Below are 18,524 nucleotides of genomic sequence, written 5' to 3' on the forward strand. Positions count from 1 at the left end.
TGTCTTTTTTTGGAGACAAGGTAAAATAATCTGATAATGGTAAATCCAATGTCTTCTGTAGAGTTCGACCATTTAGAGGCTGTGCTCCCAGCTTCTGTGTGTGCTTGTTTGGTGTATTAATAGATCCATGCGCTGATCTCAACATGGCATTGAAAGAGTTCTCATTTGCATTCCCTTAAAATTTGATGACGTGTGATGTGATGTGATTTGATGTGCTGACAGTAATTAGCTCAACCCTGCGGTAGGCATCACATTAGAGCTGCAACAATTAATCAATTATTAACTGATTAGTAAATTAATTGCCAATTATTTTGATAACAAATTAATCGGTTTGAATAATATTCTAAGATAAAAGTCCTCCATTCTCTGATTTCAGCTTCTTATATGTGAACATTTTTTGGTTTCTTTACTCCTCTATGACAGTACACTAAATATCTTTGGCTTGTGAGTAAAACAAGACATCTAAGGACTTCATCTAAGAGAAACAACTATTAATCAAGAAAATAATTAACTGATTAATCAGCTATGAAAACAATCCTTAGGTGCTGCCCTACATCACATAAACATGGTAGTCGGATTATGTGGTTATTGTCACATTTGCAATTTCCAAACTGAGTTCATGTCTGCTTTTTCCTCTGGTTTGTGATTCTTTAAGAGGTAGCGGCCATGTTGGGTCAGAGGTTCCATCCCTGTAAGATATTAGAGCCCATTAGAGCGGGACTGCAGCCACTGTTTGTGTGAGAAGACAGGTGGGCACTGAGGTCACTTCCTCTGGCAGCTGTGGCGGGCATCACAGGGCGAGCATTGATGGTCGGTGGCATTGCCTCCTGTTGCATCAGTAATAATGAACAGTGACAAGCTCTCCGCCACCACAATAAATCACAGGCCACACTGGAGACACTGAAGAGCAGGCCGGGGAGCGTGCACTCTCTGCTGCGTGGTGTCAGAGCTGACAAACAGACTGGGGGCACACTATCTATATCACTCATTCACAGGTGCAGCAGCAGCAGCACTCTTATCACACACTGTCAGCCCCCTTCAGATACATGTGCACTCTCACTCACTAGAAATAAGGGTTCTAATGGGTTCCATTAAGAACCTTTTTCTTCCAAAGCACCATTTTTAGGGAGTAAGAGTTCTTCAATGATTGTTCAAATCCTTGGCTAAGTGACTGTTTCATCAAGGGTTCTTTGTGCTGTATTATTAAAAAGGTTCTCAATAGACCCCTGAGTGTTTCTAGATAAAATCCTTAGAATATAAAAAGGTTTTCAATAGAACTGACTTTGTGGATTCTAGATAAAACCCTAGGAATATAAAAAGTTCTTGGTAGAACCCCCTGGGTGGGTTTTTGTTTGGACTCTTAGGTGGAAAACGGTTCTGGGTGGAACCATTACACCATAGAAGGGTTTTCTGCAGAACCTCTCAAAGGGGGTTCTGGATGACAGATGATTCTAAGATGATCTCCCTTTCTATTGGCTTCTAGGTAGACCTCTCTGAAAGAGTTCCAAGTGGAATCTTTATGAAAGGTTTAATTAGGAACCAAAAAGGGCTCTCCAATAGGGATAACCTGTAGAACCCGCCATGGTTCTAGTTGGCACCGAATTGTAAGAATGTGATTAGCATACAGCTGCCAGGAATACTGGGCTCTGACTGGCTGTTGTATCGGCATTGAGGCTTTTTTAGAACTACTACTGTACGGAAACATGTAATTGTGTAGACTCTAGAGATGAGGAGGATTGTGGGTGGGGTGTGTGGAGAGCTGCAGCCGAGGGCGGATGCTGAAGCAGGAAAAAGTGGTAGAGGAGTGTCTATTGAATAAAGTGAGAGGGGTTCTCTCCCTCGCTTCCCCTTCCCTTTGCCTTTACCTCTTTGACAGCCACACTAGCCCTGTTTGATATCCCTCCGCTGTGTTCTGCAGCTCTGCAGATTCCCTTGTCTCATTTGCATTCCCTTAAAGCACACTTCCATTAAAGTCTCTCCCTGTTTTTTCGTCTCTTCCCTTTTTCCTTCTGTTTCTTCAAATAGGTCTTTTTTTCCCTGGGTTGCTGTTTTGGAGGGAGCCTTATTCCCTGTTGACTACACAGCCTATCCCTGCTCTCCCTGAGTCAGTAATCAAACACATTGGCCCTAATACACAGGCCATTACAAGAGCTCTGATGTTCCATCTGCACACAGCCGGCACAATGGTGTCATTATATAAACAGCCCTGCTGCTGCTGCAGCCAGCGAGATACTACCACACCAGAGCCCCGGCCTTAACTGACCTACCCCAGTAAATGGAGAAGTGTTGGGATGATCTGACCTGAATGTGCTTGTGTAGTCGCTGCTAGCTTAACAACATTATCCATCCTGAATGAATGTTTCAGTGTTAACAGTAGGCTATCAGTTCTCGCTATGGCCGAGGCTGTGTGGGCTGTTGAGCATCAATGCAAATGTAATAGAATCAGGTTGTTGTGAAGGAATAATATCTAATGCTATTATGTTGTCTTTGCTAGCGATAGCCTCACCAAAAAGGATTAGGGAGATTAGCGATAGGCCCAACTGGAAGATAACAATGAAGGGGATGGGAGGGTTTATACAAGCTGCTATCTTTTCTTTTTTTATTTTTTGTTTTGCAGTGACATTGAATTGATCTTGTTTTGACAGGTGTTAAATGTTCAGAGGTGGGATTGTATAATTTGCTAAAAAAAAATGTTATTTTTTTTATTTTAAAAACAGCAAATTTCTAGTTGTTTTGAATTTTATAGATAATAGTATGCCAGGCCTTGATCAAGAGAAGTCTGGGAAAAAGACAGTTGTCCCCAGCAGTATATCTTTGTAAACATAACTATATAATTTTAAATGATATAACATGCATTGAAAGCACGTGTGCTCATTATAGATGCGAAACAATGCATTTTATGTTTAGAAAGATAACATCCCTCCCCTCATGTGCTACACAGTGGTTTGGTCTACTGGCCACCATCCCCACACACATTAGCCCTCGGTACAAGTCAAGTGTCTGAGGAGCAATCTCTTTAAGTGTGTTGTGGCTGACCTCCAGTAAGTAGCAACTTTGCAAATGTAAAACAAAGGATGTGTCAGACGTTTTTCTTTCCTCCTACCACTCAATAGAATATAACACATTCACAGACTGCAGTTTGTTTGCTCCATTACCTTGTGGGTGAATGTTTTTCATCAACGCAGTTGCCATATTGGTGCGGGGAGGTCGCTTCTCCTAATACATGTATGCCTATGGAGACAGGAGGTCTATCCTTAATTAAAATAAACACATCTCACTTAATTTTCAACTGATTTTCGAGCAGTTTGCTTTGTTACAAATACCACACATATATTTATGATACGGGATACTTGTTTAAATTAAAAAAGCTGGTTTTCATACCAGAATAATTTTGTAGAAGGCACCAGCAACATTTCTGTAATATTTAAAATTAACTTAGACTATATAATAAGGTTCTAAGTATACTCTTGCTCTTCTTACTGCATATAAAGTGGCTGTCATGATGTAATTTTGTTTATGGTTTTGGTAATGAATGAAGACTTAACTCATAAAAAATATATAATTACAAGAAACATAATGTTAAAATATTAAATACGTTTTTTTCAGGCTTCTAGACTCTTATACGTTCACAGCAAAACATTAGGGATCTGCTTCTTCAGAAAAACTGAATCTAATAGTAATAATAATATAGTGGCGTTTTTCATACTCAGAACTATCCAAAAGACAATTCAGCACAACATCAAGATTATTGTCTTTACTTTTTTTTACAAGTCTAAATAAGAGAGGGCTCTTCATTTCATAACACAGATAAACAAAAGCTCAACAAACTTACCTGAGACTCTGTCTGATTTGCCTTTGATATTACTAGGGTACCACTTACTTGGCATTTCAGTCTACTGAAAAATGATGTGGAGGCTTTTCTCTGCCATTTTAACTGACCTGGCTGATAAATAGACACAATAAAATGCATGGCATGCAGGTTATTTACAGTAGTAGACTGAACTAAAGCCTAATTATTATAATTATTTCACACATTTGAACATTCCGGTACAACTCTTACAATTTTGCAGTATATAGGAATACTTTTGGTGTCCCCTTCATGAATTTCTCTTGAGAAAAAAATAGTATTGTCCCCTCCAACAGGGAAATGGAAAATTCACCCTTGGCAATGATTGAAGTAAACCCTTCTTCATGATCAGAGTAATTTGATTCCATGTGTTCTGTTTGTGGGTTTTGACACACACACGCTGCAAATGGAAGTGTGTCCAAATCATCACTTTGGTTAATTTGAATAATCATTGAATTAAATTCAACTGTCATACCTCAGCATGCTGGAAGGCAAGTTTGACAGTAAAAACACAGCCTCCCACTCAGCAAAGCTTGATCGCAGATGGTGATGGTAATGATATTTCATGGTATGTCTGTTACGTTTCGAAAGGAAAAGTAGGATAATTATATTCACTTTGGCGAGTGATTAGTTTTATGGAGGTGAAGAAGTAATTAATGAATTCTATCTCATTCTCATTTATTGTTACACTTCCTTGTATTGCTCCCTCTTGCCTAACTCAAGAGAGTACAAAAGAGTATCAAGTGTGACAAAGCTTCAGCACCAATGAGTCAGAGGGAGAATTACTTAGAGGCCCCCAGGCGAAGCATACGTTTTTGTCGTTCTCTGCAGTCTCATCAAACTCTAATACTACATGGCTAGCCTTCACTGACTCTACTGATACTTCCCTCTGAAATAAAGTGCCAGTCTCAGACCTGACTGAAACCAAATCCCAACAGCACTGAGTAAAAGAATTTACTTGTTTTCAATTTATTCCAATTTAAGTAGATGTTGGAAGTTTATTTGAGCTGAAATTTTACTTGATTACAAATATTTAATGCAGCCGTTTGCATCACTTTTCCGATTTGTAAGTGAGATGTGATTGCCATTCAGTTTTGCACGCTCCACTGTGTCGGTTGCTAGGAGGCAATCATTTCCTTCATAGCGGGAGCTTTGCCACTGAACCAACTATTTGTTGTTGAAGCATCTGAGGCATAAACATCAATCCTAATAGCATGGGAAATGCTGGTGCTTCATCTTAAGATGCAAAGACATGCATGAAGCAACAGACCGTCAGAAGTTATGACTGTCAAATCTTTAAATCAATCACGAGTGTTTTCCTAACTGAATAAAATCGTGTTTGTGTTTTTCCGCTCCCTGCTTTGCCCCCCATCGCCCTGCATGATTTTCACTTGTTCACACAACATACCTCATATTCAAATATATTGAAATGCTAATTAAGATATTTTCATAGCACTTTACTGTATGTGCGCAAAGCATATTATGCAAACTCTTGGGAATTTACTTTTAAAGCTGCAGTGTTAGTCCAATCAGCGGTGTGGATCTATAGCCTTCTGACCACGGACTGCCCAGTCACACACACACACACACACACACACACACACACACACACACACACACACACACAGAGAGAGAGAGAGAGTCGACTCACGCTTATCATACTTGTCTCTCCCACCTTGATATCAGATTCCCCTCAGTGGGGGAAAAACAGAGGAGAGAAAGCCTGGAGCTGTAGCAGCTCTGAGAATTGCACCAGCTTTTCTAATTATGCAGCAAAAACTGTCTACGTAAACTCTTTGTTCTCTTTCCTTTTGATTCTGGCCGGGTAATGTTCCTAAATGCCTCTTTCTTCAGTACAGCAATGGCTTGTGTGATGGGCTAAACATGAATGTTTCCCATGACAGTCACACACAGCCCCCCCACCCTGTATGAAAAGGACTTGTGACACCCTGTTCTTGATGAGCATGTCTGCTAAAGCAAACAGATCCTAATGATCATGGTGATTATCGTAATGATCCAATAGAAGTGGATAATGAGGTTATTTGCTTTGGATCAAGGCAGCCTGTAAATTAATAGCTGAAGAAACAGAGGGTAGCATTCCGAACAAGATGACGGAGCTGTGTACTTAAAGGTAGAATCAGTGGGATTTGTCCGAGCTGTTCCTAAATGCACCAGAAAGATAGCTGATTGGTCAGTCTCATTTCCAGGACGTCAAATGCTGACGTTATGGGTTCGTAAAATGTTCAGAGCACAGCAAAATAATGAGAAAATAACAAAATACAGGCAGAGGGCAGGGTTTCTGCAGATACAGACACCACCACACACTTCTAGTGGGTCATAAGGTATTATGTTTCTGAGTCTATACACTGTTTCTTTAAAGTACAGTGTTACTTATTATACCTTTAAAGGAGAAATCTGTAATATACTGTAATTCTATTTAATATACAATTTGCTTGCTCCAAGTTTCCTCCCACAGGACTCAGAAAAGCTCTGCAAGCTGCAGGAACACTGCAGGAGTGCACAACATGTGTAATACTGTAAACTGACAGAAATAAGCGAAGACGAGTCCTACGCTGTAAGTTGATCAGCTGTTTATAACTGTCAGTTATCTGTCGATGTAAAGCTAAGCCTGTTATCCTTAAAACAAAAGCCCACTGCTACGAAAATACACTCTGCCTTATTAATGGAGTCTGGTAGGCAGTCACTGAACTTAAACTTCACAGTGTTTATTTTCAGGGCAGTGGTTTTGTTTCCAGGATAACGAGCTTAACTTTAACAGACAACTGAACAGTTATAAACAGCTGATCAACTTACAGTGTAGGAGGAAGGGGTGGAGGGAAACAACTCATTTAAACCATAAATTGTGTATTAAATAGGATTTCGCCATATTTAATGTACAGTTTATGGCTCCAATTCACTGTTTTGAGTGCAGTACTCATTTTGGGATGCACAGTTGTTACATATTTCTCCTGTAAGTGTAACTACGCCACCATTTCATTCTGTCTTTGTGTTGATACAGCTGACTGTCATTTACCCTGCCTCCCACTTTCCTCCCCTGGTCACCCTCCTCACCTTTCCACCAGTGCGGTGAAATTGCTGTCCATTCTCCTATTTTGTGGGCTCTGGTCTCATAGGGATATGATGTTCTGCTCTATTAGAAGAGAAACAGTGATGATAATAATGGTGGATGTGATCAGTGCAAAAGGTCAGCCTCTGGCCTCGGGCGTGTAACATCCTCCAAGTAAGGAGAGCGCAGAGGGCGAAGACACCCATCTCACACCCTCCAAAGACTCCTAACCTCCCTCCACCCAGAGGCAGACTGACTCATAGACTCAGGCAGAAGAAATATTTTCTCCTTTGCCATTATTTCCTGCTTTCTTACTATTCCTCTGCTTTTCTCACTCTGCTATTTTCAGCAGTTTCCCCTCCCACTCTCTCTTATTTATTCTCGTTAAACAGAATGTCATCCTTCCCCTACTTTGTTTGTTCCTTACTTCCTTTGCTCCTTCTGTTCCTTGTTTATTACTTATGCAGGCTGCATGATGCTTCATTTCTTTGTTCTGCCATTCTTCTTTTCCTTAATTTCTTCCTTCCCTCGATCCTTCTTCCCTCTATTCCTTCTGCTCTCCCTTCCTGCCACATTGAAATGGAGTGTTGTGTAATGCTAGCTTTCTTTTTTGTCACAAAATGAAATCAATTTATCCACCCTGCACTTTTCTCTCCTTCTCTCCCTCAATCCCCCAACCTCCCCTCCCTTCCTTCCTCCCTCCCTCCCTTCCTCTCTTTCTCTGGCCCTCCTCATCTTTGGAGACCACAGGAGAGCTATTGTTGAAAAGTACAGACAGAAGCACAGTCAAAAGAAACTAGAGGAAAGACAAATTTTTCTTATTAAAACCACAAAAGTTGGAGAGAGGGGAAAAAAAAAACAAAAAACGAAGGCCTGTCACTGCACAGGAGGGGATCGCTTTTTGACCATTAATAATACAGCCAGATTTTGGGGTGCGGGTGGTGGTAGGAGAGGAAAGGCCGTGAGAGAGAGCGGAGCAGCCAAGGCTCCTACAGTACCACATCACATGTCTATTGCTATTTGTTTACTGCTTTTCTACTCTTTCTTTGTCTGTCCTGCCCTCCCTCTGAGCGTGTCCTTTTCTCTCAGCTGCTGGTCATAGAGGGTGGTCGCAAACAAACTCAAATTAAGGCACACACTGCACCAGAGCAGAGGTTGTGTGTGTGTGTGTTGTGCATAATAGAAATAAGTGCTGGCGTAAAAAAAACAGCTGCTGCGGTTGTGCTTTGTACTTTGTGTTCTGCTTCCGCACTCTCTCCCTCTTCGCTGTTTGCCCTACCCTCCTCGCTCGTACTCTTCGACATCCAACATACTAATCCACACAGCGACACCCAGGCAGGTCGGTGGCTGTGAGCCGGGCGCTGCCACTGGGGAGGAGGGTAAATATCAGAGAAGGTCAGGGAGAGGAGGGGCTGTAGAGGTGGAGGGGAAGCCAAATCAGTGATGATGAAGAGTCACTCAGGATCTGCCATGTTGTTGTGTGTGTGCCGTTGAGTAAATATACATTAATACATTAATGAAAAATGCAGGGACAGTTTTGTACTTCCAGGTGACTCATGTTTTATGTTGAAGCTTAGAGTCAAGGTGAGGATTAGAGGAGCATTATATAGCAATCACGCACGCACAAATAAGTACTGCAGTCCAGATAGTGAGTTGGAGCCATAGACCGTATATGAAATAGGTTGAAATCCTATTTAATATATGATCTGTGGCTGAAGCAAGTTGTTTCCTCCTGCTAAACAAAAGAAAGAGCCCGCTGCTCTGAAAATAGACACTCTAGATTTTGAGTTCAGTGACTGCCTGCCCCCACTACCTGCCAGACTCCATGAACATATTGTTCAATTTAAGCATTATAAACATCTACGCCTTCTACAAGATAATTAATGATTTCTCACAATTCATAAACAGACACTAACTCACTCTGCAAACATTCAGCTTTAATTTGAACTCTAATTAGCGTGAAACAGACAAAACAAAAACAGTTATTGTGGCCTGGAATTAAAATTTCAAAGGCGAATGCTGCAGCTGTAACATTGTTGACAAAAAAAGCGAGTATATTAATGTTTCATTAATCTCTGATGACATATCATGCTAATTTTATGATTTATTACAGTAAATACATTACAGATTTCTTCTTCAAGATTCAAATTCAATACTTACTGTCCTAAATATTTGTACTTTTTGATAAAATATTTTAAGTGTAGCTACACATTTTCTCCACACTGCTTTAAAACACCACTTATTGTGGCATATGTGCATAATCCAGAATCTTTAAGCTTTAAAGGATTTAATAATTTTTTATAGCTTAAACAAGATATGAAATGGAAACATCTAGGGATGTTGCCAACTTAAAGTTTTCCTGAACGACTAGTAGTTGTTAGTTTAAGCCAATAGTCATTGCACGTTTATGACATTAATTTAATTATTTAAATACAATACATAATACATATTTTCGGGCCATGAGGAATGCTGCCTCATGGTGTTACCAAGTGCTACCAATTATATGGAGTATAACCTTTTTGTTCAAAACTCCACCTCTTGTCCCCACCTGAACCGACTGCGTCTTCATCATCCCAGAAGTCAGAGGAGCCGCTGTAACGTCAAATAACCTTGTGATGGAAAAACACAGTTTAATACATTTTGCACAGATTTAATAGGAAGAGTTTTATAGGGAAGAGTTGAATAAGAGTAAAGGTTTTGGCAGGACATATTGATTGACCTGTGACTGTGTATTACGCAGTGACATTGAGCTAATAAGAGAGTACAATGAACTTGTACCCAAACAGAAACAGAGTAAACATTAGAAGATATTTTAGACCCACCTTATATATATGTGACTGATCAAAGCTGCTGAAATATATAAATACTGACTGTTTTGATCACCAAAGCAGTCGAGAGACTAATTATTGACATTGAGAAGTGGCAACTCTTATATGAGCCACAGCACTCTTTTTATGGGAATATCCTCAAAAAGGGCGAGGTTTGGAAGGAAAACAGGAATCTGTTGGGAATTACAAGTAGGTAAACTGTCCCCCATTTATGTAGAAACAAGGCTGACATCATCAGCTCCTGTTTGCTAGCTCACTTCTTCTTAGGGAGCGGTGTTACTCTGAAAAGAACTGCCTTATTTGAATTCACTTTATTGCCAAAACATAAACAAACGAGCACACCTCAGACTGTTATCACTAACTAGCATTTTAGTCAACTATTCTGGAGCAGCCCTTGAAGCAGCTTAGATGTCTTGTGCATCATCCGTTTACTCTTTTGTGATCAAGCATGACATATTTGCAACTAAGGCTGGATATCAGTACTTAGTATTGATTGATATAACCCAGTACCAAGTATTATCAAAACAGACTAAGTTTTGTGAGTCAGATCTACCAAAAATGACTATTTGTATGGTAAGTGTAAAGAAGAACCTTCGAAAAAGGTATCAAATGAAGTACCATTGGTATCAGTATCACTTTAAAGGTACTGGTACCTATTTGCAACTGTTGGAAATTACTGAGGTTTAAAAAGATCTCTGTATGAAACTTTATTTTTTCAAAATAATTGTGGGAGGGATGTCCTTTTTGTCGCTTGAACACAACTCTGCTTTATATAGTATGGTAACTTTACCTGTGTGTGTGAGAGAGTACATGCATGCTTAATCTATTATATTATTCCCTCCAACAGTACAGTAAGTTGGTAAGATCAATCAAATAAAAGGGGTAGAGGGTTGGAGAGATCAAAGGAAATCCTCTCAACCCCCCTCTAAAAAAAGAATGAAAAATACACGCACAAACACACACACACACAGATCCAGAGAGACACAGTCCAATCTGTCTGTTTCATCAGCAAGCTCAGCAGGAGGAGTATTAGCTCTAACAATACCGTCTCTACTGTTTTCTGTGTTTCAGCCCCTGGCGGGGCAGAACAGTCTCTGCTGTCAAAAAATCAGAGCTAAAGTTCCAGATTGTGATTTATTTCATTAGGCAAATGAGATGTGTGAGCCCTACGGCACTGCTGACTGAGTCACCACTTTTCACTGTCTCACTTTGTGTGCGTGCCCGTATGCAAACACAACAACAAAACACACATTCACAAACACTCACGCACACACACACAGAAGACGTGTATTTGTATTTCTCACATGTTGAATATAGCTCCGTTAACAGCCCCAAAACATATGTAGCATGTCTGATTCAATCAAGCATTCAAACACTGTGGAGTGATGAGCTGGTAGTGGCAACAGCTGTTGCCATGCCATCCTGCACAAAATGGCCTCAGATCTCCCCATCTGATCGTTTTACCTGACCGCCAGAGGGGGAGCCTCTCTCCTCTCCTCTCCTCTCCTCTCCTCTCCTATCCTCTTTAGTATTCTGTACCAGTTGTGAGCCTCTCAGTTTTGTGCAGAGTTATTATCACATATTCCAGTGATAAATGCAGAATAAATTAGTCAACACTGTCTAATTCAAATGCCATACTGAGAGGGAGAAAGAATGACAAACAGAACAGTGGAATAATTTCTCTTTATGGACATACAGTTACATGCAAATGTTTATGAGGCACTTACCTCTCTGTTATTTCTGTCCCTTTCCTCCTGCAGGAACACCCTCAGGGAGGGTGTAAGCTGAGGAAGTGCTGTCCCACTCACCTGTGCCTGCTGACTGCCTCTACGCTTTTGCCCCACCCCTCGCCCTGCCCCCTGGTCAGCCTCCAACATGGCTGTAGCAGTGTGGATCATCTTCACCTGCGCTGTGGCTTTCAGCAGCATCGCTCCATCCTCGCAAGGTGCGTAATAAATATCAATATAGTGTGGTCATCACAAATAAGCTCATCTGCATTCAGTATTTATACACTCTTAGGATTAAGGGTTCCATAAGGGCTGTGGTTCTACCCAGAACCGTTTGCTTCTGAGGAACCCTTTTTTTGCAGAAAGAGTTTGTCAAAAGTTCTTTATAAGACTAAGGGTTTCATTAAGAATCCTTTTCCTCTAACAAACCATTTTTGGAAGAAAGAGTTGAAAGCATTGATTTTACAAGTCTTTTTTCATTTTAAACTATGGTAATTGTGACATAAATTGTTAAAATCTTTCTAATCTGTAGATTACAACATGATTCTCTGTTAGTTTTTTTGAATGAAAGGGAAAGCGAGAGAAAGGGAGAAAGGGGCTGGTTCCATGTTGGTGGAAAAGGGCCTATAGGGGGTTCTTGGTGGAGCCTTCCACAGATAGTTCAAGGAATTATCCTTCATGTTGGGCTCTAGGTAGAACTCTCTGAAAGGCTTTCGAGTGGAACCTTTATAAAAGGCTCATATGGGAACAAGCTGAAGAACCCTACATGGTTCTAATAATCACTTTTATTTCTCAGAGTGCACCATACGTGTTCACTGTTCCAGGTTATAGAGTGTGTATAATGTTGTGTTGCTTCACTGAGGCTGCCTGTAGTGCTACACATCATTGCCTGTGGGTTTCACTGTGCCCTGTAACTGGCCTGACCAGGTTATTGCAAATGAGGATGTAATATTTATATGTTCGCTACGTGATGAAGGTTGTAAGTGTATTGACTTGCTGACCAGGCTGGAAACCCTGCACTTGATTAACCAAACTGTCTCTACAGGAGACAGAGAGCGTGAGAGTGTGTGAGCGAGGTGGAGAGTGTGTGTGTGAATGTCAATAAAATTTCTTGTCATCTTGATGTTAGTTGGAGCGTGGCGAGAATATAAGGGGGAATCCGTGCATGTAATGGTGCCATATGTGTGACCTCTTTGAATGTGCCATGTACCATAAGATATTTCATTTTATGTTTGTGTGTGTGCTTGTGTGTGTGTTAGCTGTTGTAAGCCTGGCAGCAGGTGACCTGGTTGAGCTGAAGTGATGCTGTAGGGTGTGTGCGCGCGTGCGTCTGTTTAGGAGGGAAGGAGCAGGGATTGCAGGGGGAGGCAGAGGGCCGATGAGGGGAAGGAGGGGCTGTTGGGTGGCCTGCTAGTGGCCTGCCACACAGACAGCAGCACACCATCTGCTGTATGCTCTCAGTCAGCTCTGTGCCAACGAGCCGCTGGGTGATTGACAGCTCGGATGAGGAGGAGGAGGCGGGGCATCAGGGGGAGAAACAGTCGCCACTGGGAGGGGCTAGTGATGAAGTAGGAGGAGTCGGTGACGCCAAGGGAGGGAGGGCGGGGGGGTAAAATGAAAATGTGTTGGTATACGCCTGTGTCAGCACTGGTTTTAGCAACCCCTCTGTGTAATCTCTGATTGGCCAGGTGCAGTTCTAATTTGAGTAGGTGCTGTTTTTTTTCCAGCCTAATTTGGCTGCCTTTGTAACATTGGATTTGTGTAGCGTACGTTCTGTTCCATCGGACACATTTGGCCTCTGGCGCTATGTTGCTTTGTGTTTGTGTGGGAGTGGGTGTATGTATTTGTGTGAAAATAAGCCTCCAACTATCTGTGTGACCTGGCACTAGGGGAGTATTAATAATGCATTAATAATCAATTGACTGTTATCTGTATTCAGCCCCAAAGCACAGGCGCAACATTTGGTTTGATGAAATTAAGAAAATCTTTATCTAATGGGGCCAGACACAAAGGCATGCGAATACACTCTTAGAAATGAGGGTTCCAAAGGGTCTCTTGCTTAAGGGCTGAGGTTCTCTCCTTTTTTGAGGAAAGGGTTTGTCAAGGGTTCTTGGTCAGACTAAGGTTGCATTAAGAACAATGTGCATCTAAAAAACCCTTTATGGAAGAGGATTGTTGAAATCCTTGAAGAACTCTTCTTTGTACCTTATATTAAAAAGGTTCCTGGTAGAACCCCCTGGGTAGGTTGTAGATAAAACCCTTGAAATATATAAGGGTGGATTCTAGATGAAACCCCTAGAATATAAAGGGTTCTCTGTGGAATTCTTGGGTAGGTTCCATATGAAAACCTTGGAAAATAAAAGGATTCTCTGTAGACCCTGTAGGTCAGTTCTAGATGAAACCCTTGGAACATAAAACGGTTCTCTTTAGAACCCCCTGGGTGGGTTCTTGTTTGGACCCTAAAAAGATGTACAGATTCTGAACTCTGGACCGTTTTCTAGCCAACATGGAACAGACCCTGTTCCGGCTCAAGCACCTAATTTTGAACCATTCTGAGCATTTTCACCAAAAATGAACTGACTTGGAACATGAACATTTGGTTCCCAGGTGGAACCAAAAATGATTTTCTCTGGGAATTAAATAGGTGTGTCATGTTCTATAGGTTCTGCAGTGCCCTCTGTTGATGACATCCTTTGATTCTAATGGTTCCACTCTGGCACTGGTGGAAATGCGAGCTGGTTCTCTAGAAAGCACCAAAGTTATAAGGATCTTGCATGGAACCAGTTCAAGAGCCAGAGCTTAATTGGTAAAAAGGGGCCCTCTGAGAAGGTTCTTGTTAGAGTAAATGAATTTATGATTAGAAAGGCTCTCCTATGGGGACAAGCTGAAGAACCCTCTGTGGTTGTAGTTAGCACCTTTATTTCTAAGCGTGTAGACACATGCTCACGCACACCCACACCGTTTTGGTGCTCATAATTTTGGCAGCTGAATTTTGAGATGTGAAATATTTTCTCTCTATTGTGGTGAGAGTCAAGGAGCAGCAGATAAAAATAAGAGAGAACATGAAAAAAGGTAGAATTTAAAGGAAGAGGGCAGGGTTTGGATGTGACGAGAGCTGCTGAAATCAGTCTCGGGCTAATCAGAGCTCATTTGGAAACCTGCAGGATCATCACACATGGCTTCACAGTCTAATGTGTACCCCTGCTCCTCCACGATGTCCCCACTAATCTGCCATGCTTTAACCTCACTCTACTCCTGACTGCACACTCTAATATTTACCCGGACCGCTCGCACATTTATTCTCCACTGGAACCAGCTCTTTAACACAAATGTTCCCAGCCAGCGTGAGCTTTGTACACATTCTTCGTCCGTGCTCTAACCCACCATCCCACCATTCACAGAGGGATTTTTTTATCTTGTCAGATCGCTGTGCAGTTCTCCATTTCTCTCATTGTTTCACTGGCTGCGTGAAACAATGACAATATTTTCATCTGTGAATGCAAACTAGAACGAACCTAGACATATATGGTATATACAAAACCCCTCCACCAGCATCGCGGCAGGCTTCCTGACAGACTGACATGGGTACTCTGACAAACAGAATGTCCCGCTGATTCCACAGAATGCTCGAGAATGTACAACCCTTCATACGCAGTGTTGTTGCTCTGAAAGCCCATTAGGCTTGCTTAATGTGGCAGGCATTGCAGGCAGCTGCGCCGTACGTGATGAAGTCCTGACACAGAGCTTTCATTTAGCACAGCGCAGGCATCGGTGTGTGCATGTGTGTGTGTGTGTGTGTGTGTGTGTCTGTTTGTATTTATCTGCACCAGTGTTGGCAGCCAGAACATTATAAAGGGTACTTTTGTAGGTCCTTTCAGTCTGTGTGAATTTGTTTGTACACGTCGTATGTGTGTATACAGTATGTACTTCAGTATGTAGCAGTGTGTGTTTTTTGTGCTTACATGAGTGTGTTAACATGTCCAGATGGTGTGTGTCTTACACTGAGAAATAAAACTGGAACAAACTGGAACCATAAACAGTTCTTTGGCTTGTCCCCATAGAGAACCCTTTGTGCTTCCTGGTAGAACCTTTTATAAAGGTCTCATTGGAACACTTTCAGAGAGATCTACCTAGAACCTGACATAAAGGACTATATCTAGAACCATTTGAGAAATGATTCACCTTTAACCCCCTATAAGAGGTTCTACAGAGACCCTTCCATGGTGTAATGGTTTCACCCAGAACCTTGGGGTTCCATCCAGAACCTTTCCACCTTGTAAGGTTGCTAACAAGATCCTACCCAGGGGGTTCTGCAGAGAACCTTTTTATATTCCAAGGTTTTTTTTCCAGAATGCGCTCAGGGAGTTCTTGTATAATCTTTTAATGTTCCAAGACTTTTTTTCTAGAATCCACCCAGGGGGTTTGCATGCATATTCATAGGGTTTTATCTAAAACACACTCCAGAGGTTCTCCTGGAACCTCTTTATATTCCAAGGGTTTCATCTGGAACCCACCAAGGGGGTTCTATTCTTAAAACTTTTATATTTCAGGGGGTTTATCTAGAACTCGTCCTCACAATTCTACAGAGAACCTTTTCATATTCCATGGGTTTTATCTAGAACACACTTAGGGAGTTCTCTTAGAACATTTTTTATACCCCAAGGGTTTTGTCTAACTCACCCAGGTGGTTCTACTGGGAACCCTTTTATATTCCAAGGTTTTCATCAAGAACGCATTCTGGGGTGTTCTCATTGAACTTATATTTCAAGCGTTTTAGAGCCCACTCAGGGGGTTCTACCGAGAAACTTAAGAACAGTGTTCTTCTGAGAAACCTTTTATATTATGGTACAAAGAACTGATGATTAAGGATTTCGACAATTCTTGAAGAACTCTTTCTTCCAAAGAAGGTTCTTTGGATGAAAAGGATTCTTTGTGGAACCCTTAGTCCCAAAGGACCTTTGGGAAATCATTTCTTCAAAAATCCTACTTCAGAAGCAAATGGTGTTGGGTTGAATATCAGCCCTCCAACAAGAACCCTTATTTCTAAGAGTGTATAGTATTTATATGAGTGTGTGGGTGTGTGCGTACGTGTGTGCGTGTGTGTGTGAGAGTATTTATGTGTGTGTGTTTGTGTGCCACTCACATGAGGACAGCGGTGCCAGCTGACTGGTGGAATCTGTTTTCATCTCCCCTGTATTTAAGCCTTTGCTCTCAGATCAGTCGCGTGGAAAAGCCCCTGGTCCTTTAGTGCACACGCAGACATTTTTATCTGTCTTCCCCTCCTCTCCCCAGCTTTTTTCTTCTGTGCCTTTCCCCCTGAACGGTAGTTATTATTTAAGGATGGGGGACTAGCTGTTTTTACACATCTCCTCAACAAAGTGCTTTAGTCTCTCGACTGTCCTTGGATGGTGACAGAATGCCTGAATGGGGACTGATCTCAATGCAGTATTTTGCTTTCTATAATGCAGGGGTGGGCAGTTATTTTTCACGGAGGGCCACATGAAGAATTCACTATGCCTTTGCAAGCCAGATGCTCTTTTATAACTGAGCTGACAGTTATTTTGGGTCTAAGTGTTGCTCAACCCCTAGATTTAAAATTCTGAGTGAAGATCTTAAAAAACACTTGACCTGAAACCACATCCAATATTGAATTTTTTTTTGCACAGAGCGAGTCGACATTCAGTCTTGCAATACTATAATATTAAAATGATAATTTCAAAACTGCGACCTACTCACTAATTCATAAGAATCGATCCTCTGACAGCCTTGTTGCAATAATATTTCGAGAGAAGGCAATAAAGCGGTAGTGCCGCTAACCTTGCTATGTGCATTGGGCTTCTTGTTGTTGTATAATTTGCTGAGCAGCATATTGTGTTGCTTTAATGTGTGTTTTGTAAACTCGTAGCTCTACACTTTTATAGCTGTCAGACAGGTCTGAAAAACTGAGCATACTTCAGGCAGAACAGCAGAGTTGTGCGTGCTATTATCTGATCAGAATCAGCTGACACTAGAACAATCAATTTTATTTTCAGACAAGTCAATGAGGTGAACTTGGCCGGCTCACGCTTCTCATTGTCAAGGCTGTGCTCAGTTCTGTTGTTTCTTATTAAAACTCTATTGCGGAGTGCTGCATGGGTCCAGCTTTGCAAACCCGTTCCCACCTGCACCTGCAAAGCTGAGAACCAGAACCAATGTGTTACCTGCAATTATCTCTTAAGTCAAATTCGCACCTGCTCTGAACCATTAACATAAGCCCCGAGATTGACCCAACCCCATGATTAAATCCATGCAGTCACTCACTTGTCACTCACTTCTGTTTTAGTGCAGCACCTTTCCTTCTGCAGCTGTCAGTGTGTTTCCATAGTGACGAGCCTTGCCATCAAAAGCTAATACTTTCTGAAACTTTCTACAAGCTGCAAAGCCACTTACAACATTATTCTTACAGTCTTTGAGTGCACCAAAGTCCTCCCAAACATCGGCCTTGACATTTGACAACGTGTTGTCCACAATTTGGTGTCCTTCACTGACTATTTTTGCCTTCATGTCATCAGTTTCAGCTCTCAGCTATCCTGCGTCACTGTTCCTTTGATACAAGTAATAGTTGCAGAATCACAGACAGACAGATGACTTAGGCCAGACTTTAATGGCTTAAGTTCAGAACTATATAGACAACTTTCATTTTCAAGTTTCTAATAGCTTTGTGTTTATAGACTAGAAGGCCATCAGAAGTGGAGATGTTTATGGAGACAAGTAAACGCTCTCATTTTGTCTGAAAATGACCTTTGAATATGTTTTACCATGTTTTTTCTCTGCCATAAAGCTGAAATCCAAAGCCTTCGCTGACACTAATTGCTAATCTAGTGGCTTGTGAATATTGCCGCGTATCATCTGGATTTTGCAATAAAGAGCGGCTGTAAAGCCTTTTCTTCCTGTTTCTCGCTCTCTGTCTCTCGTGTGTGTTTTCAGGCTTTCGCTGCCTCTCCATCTTATTAGCAAGAGTCTGTGTGTCTTCTCACTTCTCTCACTCCCAACACTCGCCTCTTATTTTCTCTCCC

General features: G+C 41.5%; 1 protein-coding gene across 2 annotated transcripts in view; it reads left to right on the forward strand.

Annotated features, from left to right (window-relative positions):
- adgrl1a (adhesion G protein-coupled receptor L1a) overlaps nt 1-18,524 on the forward strand; it is a 140,573-nt gene that overhangs the window by 46,178 nt on the left and 75,871 nt on the right. For both annotated transcript variants that reach the window (XM_084743538.1, XM_084743537.1), the window contains one exon: nt 11,503-11,687. In XM_084743538.1, the coding sequence (XP_084599664.1) occupies nt 11,618-11,687 (70 nt within the window). In that variant the 5' untranslated portion in view covers nt 11,503-11,617. The remainder of the gene's footprint in view (nt 1-11,502; nt 11,688-18,524) is intronic.

Source organism: Lutjanus erythropterus, chromosome 19 (genome assembly GCF_056507025.1).
Source record: "Lutjanus erythropterus isolate fLutEry1 chromosome 19, fLutEry1.hap2, whole genome shotgun sequence".
In the NCBI taxonomy this organism is placed as follows: domain Eukaryota; kingdom Metazoa; phylum Chordata; class Actinopteri; order Lutjaniformes; family Lutjanidae; genus Lutjanus; species Lutjanus erythropterus.